Source organism: Artemia franciscana, chromosome 2 (genome assembly GCF_032884065.1).
Source record: "Artemia franciscana chromosome 2, ASM3288406v1, whole genome shotgun sequence".
In the NCBI taxonomy this organism is placed as follows: Eukaryota; Metazoa; Arthropoda; class Branchiopoda; order Anostraca; family Artemiidae; genus Artemia; species Artemia franciscana.
The window spans coordinates 5802394-5809893 of NC_088864.1; the positions used below are offsets into that span (position 1 = coordinate 5802394).

Below are 7500 nucleotides of genomic sequence, written 5' to 3' on the forward strand. Positions count from 1 at the left end.
ACTTTACAATGAGGACTTTTCTATGGGAGGAGGGGATTTTTCACGGAGGGAAGCTGAATTTCCCAGAATTATTTGACAAACGATCGGAAACTAAATTAAAAGCACAAGTTTTCATTTGAAAGCAAGGAACAAAATTAAAACTTAAAATGAGCAGAAACTATTCCGTATAAGAGGGGGATTTTCCCCTCCTTAGTACTTCGGTCTATAGGATGAAGTTTAACTTTTTGTCCCAATCCTTAAAGGAGAATTCCTGATACACAAGGGCCGTTTAATTAAAATAAGCAGCTGATTTTTAAAGTTATTAAACATTTTAGCGTGAAGAACGATATATTGAGGAGGGGGAAACCTCCCTCATATGCAGAATGATTTTTGCTCGGTTTAAGTTTTAATGTTGTCGCTTACTTTCGGTTGAAAAAAACTTGTTTTTTCATTCAATATTAAAATAAATCATAATGACTCTCATGCAGCTCAAATAAAATAAACGGTTGTACATTAGTCAAAGCAGATAATATAATTATACATGCAGTTTGCGAAAGCAATGATCTTGTAAAGTAGTTTTACCTTTGGAATTCACCGTCTCAGCTGTAAAAAGAAGTTTTGTTAGAAATATTTATAACTTAATCTAAGCAATATAAGTTTAAACTATTCCATATTAAAGAAGTTTGAATCAAATCGATTTGAGCTTAAATGATAATATAATTGCTTCATTAAAATTAAATATCTAACTTATTTATGATTTCGGGTGTAAAATAATCTAAACTTGTTTAATAGTCTATGCAGTATTTTGATCATTTGTTTCTATGTGCAAGTTTCTATTTTGAAATTCCTTTCTTCCCTGTTGTATGAGTCATATGCTGATTGCGAATAACAGCTATGCGTCATTTATTTTAGTTCAGTTGATTACCTGTATCTGTCTTGTAAAGTTCTGTAAATAAATGCTTGTTAAACGAACATAGCAAAATTTGCTATGTTCGTATAAAACGAACAAAGCAGTCTAGAAGTGAGGAACAATATGTTTGAGATGTTAACATTTTTATAGATAATTTTGACTTAAAAAAAGACATACCGCTTGGTCAGTATGGCCTATTTTCTCCCAGTAAATTATCTACTCAAACGTTCTAAAGCCCAGATTTTTTATTCTGTTTTATCCAGTTTCAACGCCGACATAATATAATAAAAGAAAAACACAGACAAATTTTTAAGAACTTGCTATTTCTTGTTACAGAATTGGAGTTGTTTCATCGGTGACAAATATGATGCCCATTATATTCCTTAAAAAAGAATCTCAAATTATGTCATATATATAGTCAGTGAGTTTAACATAATTTATAGGTTCCTTTAATTTAATAGTATTTTCTAATAAGGTATTCAAGTTGTGGTTTTTTATTGCGGCTGTCTGATTTTTTTTTTTCAATGGAAAGTGAAGACTGGCACAGAAACTTTAAGTGCGTCAAAATTATTTTCATTCGAGTGCTCCTTCCCCCTTATTGCCCGTCTCTTTATGCAAAACTTTCCCTTTTCAGTCCTAATTATATAAAACAACTGCTAAAAAAGGGCAATTGCAAAGACAATCGGTAAATAAAGCACTAGCAATTACAGGCTAAAAAATTTCTTCCATCTTGCACTATAAATATTGCAGTCAAACATTTTTCAGTAAAACATTATGGAGGTGTAGTGCGCTAAGGAGGGGGCAGAATCTTCATATACTTACTTTTACTTGTACTGGATGTATTACCAGACGCTGATGCCTCAACCGGCAGCTAGAATGGTTCCGTATGGCATCCTTATGGTTGCCTCCCATTTGTCGTGATCTTGTGCAAGCTCTTCAGGATACCGCAGCCAGTAGTTCTTCTTCTTTCTGCCGAATTGTCGAAATCCACCATTGATGTCCAGGTCTATTTTGACAATTCCTCGACAATTGTTCCATTGTCCACCAGACCACCTGTGCCAATCTGGCAAAGGAGAAGCTAGAAGCACTTGCCTGATTATGAGGCCATTGGGTCTTCTTAGGCCATGTCCAAGCCAACAAATATACTTTTGACATTCAGTGGAGTTTGCGGTGGGGGCGCACATCAGCATTTGCGATTCTGTCAGAGTATCGAAACCCCCGGATTTTTTGTAAATAACAGTGGTCAAAGACTTCAATATCATGGAGATGAAGAACCTTTAGTGGCCAAGGCTCAAATGCATAGAAGAGAAAACATCTAAAAGCTGCTTTACAGACAAAAAGTATTGTCTTCATAATGATTTCCCGTCGCTTCCACAAATGGTAAGGGAGCTGAGATAGATGGCTTGTGCTTTGTTTATTCTGTTCTATACGTCAAGGTTACAGCCTCTACGAGAGTCTATTAGTGAGCCAAGATAATTGAAACTATTGACCTTTTCCAGTTCCTGTCCGTAAAGCACAAGCAGATAATCCGACTGTAAATTTTGGCCCAATACTTTAGTTTTGGCAGTGTTGATTTTCATACCCAATAGCTGAGAAAAATAGATTATTTCATCTCGCAATGCTTCGGCAGTTGCTGGATCACCAGTAAGAACCTCGTTGTTATTTGTGTAGTCCAGGTCAGCCACGTTAATGCCCAATCTCATAACGTAGCTATGTCTATATAGTAGTTGAACCCCTGTTTTAAGCCGCTATCCACACTCTTCACCCAGCTTCTCACAATGTCTTACTCTTCACCCAGCACTCTTACAGTGCCGTAAATGTACCTCACTCTTAAGGATTCTAAGCGAGTACAGTAGGTGATATTTTATGTTGCTTATTTTATAATGGTAGTTCTTTCGCCCTAGGTAGTTCGTTTGCGAAATCGCTTAGCAATTATTATAATCTCACTTTCTAGAAATTCGCATATTAATAAACAAATATTGTTGCCATGGAAATTTGTTGTAAGTATATAAAATTGACTGTGTATTAATTTTATATTACCAATATTATATTATACTGGGATCTACACTATCCTGGGTAACATCTTTTATTTAATTAATAACGCGGACTCTTTTGGTCATCTTCGCTTAGAGCTCTTATGTTACAGTAAATTTACAGCGCCCAGTGCTCTTACATTTGCACGGTTCATAGTAGGCCCTCAACAGCTCTAATAATTTTCGTGGATTACAGAGTCAAAAACAGCCACAAAAATCCAGAAAAATTTTGATTATGGGGAAGTTGTACCGTTCCTGCTGTTGGAGAATAATATGATGATTGAAGATTTAGTCAGTCTGGCCTCTCCCTTTTCAAAATTTGTGCTACTTTTCTCATGTCCACCCACCCCTTGCTCCCGAACCCTTTAGTAATTAATTAAAAAAAACAAGTTTTTTTCAAGCTTAAAGTAAGGAGCATCATTAAAACACAAAACAAACAAAAATTGTTCCGCATATGAGGGTGTGCCTCCTCCTAGATACCTTGCTCTTCACGCTGAAGTTTTTAAGTACCTTTAAAAAAGCTTCTTAGTCTAATAAAACGACTCTTGTGTTTCAGGAGTCACTCTGAAGCATATGGGACAAACAGTCAAACTTTAGCGTTAAGAGCAGGGTATCGAGACGCGTTAAGAGCGAGAATAATTTCTATTCGTTTTGAGGTTTAATGCTACTCATTAATTTTAGATGAAAAAATCTTGTTTATTGTTTAATTTATGATCTTTTTCAAATAATGCCGGTAAATTTGGCTCCATCTCTATTAACAATTCGCTCCCCTCACAGGAAACTCCTCAGGAATTTCCTCCTTCTTCGGTTCTATTTTGTCGTTTGTGAAACCCCTTGACAATTATTATAAACTTCACAGAATTAAAATAAATTCTTCCAACCTCAGCACTTGCCAGGTAATTCTAGGGGGATCTACCCCTAGGATTCTTATAAATACTTTCGCCTTTGCATGAAAAGAACTAAATCTAGAAAAATTACCCGAAAAGATGTTTTCTTGTGTGAATCAGGGTATTGCGAGTACACATTTTTACGGGGGAGATTTTCCGAGGCGGGATACGCTGGAAATATTTTTTATCTGTGAATATGCTTTACAGGGTCCAGCTAAGTTATCTGGTACTAAAACTTAAGACGGGCAGACATAAAGTCTTATGATGCTTAAAATTTAAAGCGGTGCCTGATTAATGATTAATAAGCCAATCTTATTTTACTGGCAAACAAGGCAAAGAAGAGGTTGAGTGATTATTACCAAAATTTTGGTTATTGTAAACAATATGTTATTCCATATTCATTCTTGGGACTTTTGGGCTTGGTTCTATTTGTCGCTTTTTGAAAACCCATTGCATTTAAAATAAGCAGCCCGGAATTAGAACAAGACTTTCCAAGCTTCTAACTTGTAAGGAATACCCCTTGGAGAGGGAGAACTTACCGCCAGCGCTTACCTTCCCCATTGTGCCTTTGTTTAAAAAAGATTAAATCTATAAAAATTGCACAAAAAAGTTTTCTTGTGTGAATCAAGGTATGGGGGTACGTATTCCCACTGGAAGGAATTTTCTGTGGGGAGAATATGCTAGGCAACATTTTATGTTTGAAATTAGCTTCATCGAGTGAAGCTTGGACCCGTGGTACAGAACAAATGCATGTAGAAATAAATGAAGAGTTTTGAATTCACTAGGGGGGGGGGCTGGCGTGAACTAGATTATTCATAAATTTCAGAGTAGAAACCTTCATATGGAAATAGTCCCTCTAAGGCTTTCCTAGGAGGGACCTTGGTCTCCTGAACCCATTACTATGTGTCTGTACATGCAGAAGCGCTACAAATCTAAGTGTAATTTAATGTGTAAGTAAAAGTAGTAAAATATTAAAAATATATACAAATAAGGTATTTGTCACATCAAAAAAACGTATATTTTCTTAGATATTTTATAAAATCACGGCAAGACCAGAAAGGTTTTAAATTTGAGCTATATCCCAATTCAAAATCAAATCCTCTGTTTAACCCTTTAGTTGAATCATCAGAATCGCTGGTGTAATAATATATCATTAGCCTACCATGACATGAGCTTTTGTGCAGAACTTTAAGTCTGTTGAACTGCAAAAAGTGGCCTAAAGTGAAGTAAACAAAGGTCTAGCATATGCGTGCATAATTTAAATGAAAGTCTTGAATTGAATTGAAAAATATCTTGCTTCAAAACTTTTTGGTTGGCTCAGAATTTGCCAGTTTGTGAAAGGTAACGTAAAATCTAATAGAGATATTGATTTTTAGATTATATTTGATGCAAATATATATCAGTTTCCTATATATACTGTAAACTGTATAAATATATGTAGGCCTACTGTTTCTGGGGGATTTTAGTTTTCGCCTTAATGACAGAATGTAAAGACAATTGTTGTGTGATATTGTGAAACTTGTGGCATTGTGAGGCAATGTACCTTGAGTGAATCACTAAAGAGTGAAAAATCTTTCGAAGTACCAGAGCACAAAAAAAATACAATTATTTTGCTATTTTAATTAGGTCTTCATTTAAATCAGATTTATACGTTTTTTTTAAATATTGTTCCGTTCTGTTGTAAGTGTCAGGTTCAGTGTCAGACAAGGAACGGGAGCAATTACAGATTGCTTAGAAAAAGGACGGCAGTTTTATAATCTGTCCCAGGCGGCACCCACGATGGTTCAGCCATTGAGTTTGAGAAAACAGCTAGCCTTACCTCCATTTTCTTCGTATACAATGGCAACTTTAGTCCAATTCAGGTACGTCATTAAATCCTTATAAGCACTATTTAACAATTCTTGCGAAGGATGTAGATTTACAGTAAACTCCTGAGAACCCTGGAAAAAATTTACAAAACTTAAAACAATGTCAATAGCATAATTTTTATTTTTTCTTTAAAACACGAACCTTTTTAAACTAACAAAATAATAGAAACCAACAATAATTTTCTAAAGGAATTCTTTGTACAGGATTTGCTCCCCACACTAGAGACATTTCCAGTCTAATAATTTTTGTCACAAATTGCTAAGACACTTGCAAATGGCCCAGATTGTGCGAGGTCGAACTCAGTAGTGATGGTGAGCTAAGATATACGAAACTGAAGTTGAACATAAATTGCTTACAAGCATGCTAAAATGTAAAAAGAAACATTGATCCACTCGAATAAAAAAAAAACTACTAGAAAAAAACTCGTTTTAACAAGCTGGTATAAAAAAGCTTGGCTTATATTTTCCAAATGAGAATTCTTCTGTTTCATTTGAGCTCAGAAAAGAGATTGTATCTGAACTTTTAGCAAAATGTTTTTGCAACAAAATCAGAATATTCAAATTGGACAAGAATTGCTCCGCAGTAACCTCGCACAGCTTCTTGAAACAGCCATTTCGCTTTCGCTTAGATTTTTTTATCTCGCGAAAAACTATAGACGTTGAACGTAGACGTGAAAACTATAGACGTTGAGTGTTATAATCAACAAACAAACTACACACAGTAGTAAGGATTAGAAATTTGAGATTATTGACATTGACAAGTCTTATGAATGCGTGAAAAATCATTCAAACAGGCTGTTCTAAGAGTTATTTTAATTTGTTTTTTTTGTTTTTTTTTTTCAAGTCGTTCCGACATTTTTTTAACTGGTTCAAATTTAATTCGTTTTTCTTTCCTAAAATAACAGATAGAAAAAATTAGTGACCCGACCAATAACTGCTTGCCACTCAAGTTTTTGCACAAATATTTTAGAATTAAGCAATTGTTCAATTGAGACACAAAAAAAAACGTTGTTAATAAATATCGTGGAAAATGAGCTGTAAAAAATATTCGACTTGTCCGAATTTTCTCCTTCTTTATTCTCAAAATTCAAAACTTCAAAATTCAAAACTCAAAATTTTCCTTCTTTATTGTGGCTATGGCTATTTGAAGTAAGTTCAGATCAAAATAATCTACCAAAATAACTTTTCAGCTTTTCAACTTTGTTATATTTTCTCTCTTTTGTGTTTATGTTGTACCAAATTTAACGAGGTATTCTTTCTGTAAAAAATCAAAACAGTTATCCAAAGGTGGAAGAGACTGTTGTCTAAAAAATTCAGAACTCCTAATTACTGTAAATACTATAAATATATTTTACAAATGCTCTAATTTAGGGTTTGAATATAGCATTATTAATTACCGTTTTCGTAGAAATTCTCAGCTACTGCATATCTTCACTGCCGTATCACATATTCCAAAGGCATTCAAACATTGTACAATCATAAACAAATTAAAAATTACTAACACAGCAAAAATTGAAAACTATTAAAATATCGATTATTGACATGTAAAAAAAAAAAAATCATAAACACAAATACATGAAAAATCATTTTAACACTAATTATCTATAAAACATGCTTCAACAATAGAAACCTACCTTGACGTGTATTTCCGTGTCAAGCCTCGATTCCAGATGAGGAATTTCCAGAGCATCACATATAGACTGAATATGTGCCCCAAGAAGGGGATCAGAGGGACCAAAAACAGCCTGAACACCATTTGATATTTGTTTACACGCTGAAAATGAAATAGCCACAAGTCAAAATTATGATATATAATTATGATA

The 7500-nt window shown here is 34.2% G+C and overlaps 1 protein-coding gene across 15 annotated transcripts in view; it reads right to left on the reverse strand.

Annotated features, from left to right (window-relative positions):
* Positions 1–7500, reverse strand: part of LOC136036379 (glutamate receptor ionotropic, kainate 2-like) — a gene marked incomplete at its 5' end in the record, with an annotated part of 326696 nt that overhangs the window by 275576 nt on the left and 43620 nt on the right. For 11 of the 15 annotated variants that reach the window (XM_065718666.1, XM_065718640.1, XM_065718651.1 and 8 more), the window contains 3 exon segments: positions 562–582; positions 5629–5749; positions 7312–7451. In XM_065718666.1, the coding sequence (XP_065574738.1) occupies positions 562–582; positions 5629–5749; positions 7312–7451 (282 nt within the window). 15 annotated transcript variants of the gene reach the window in all.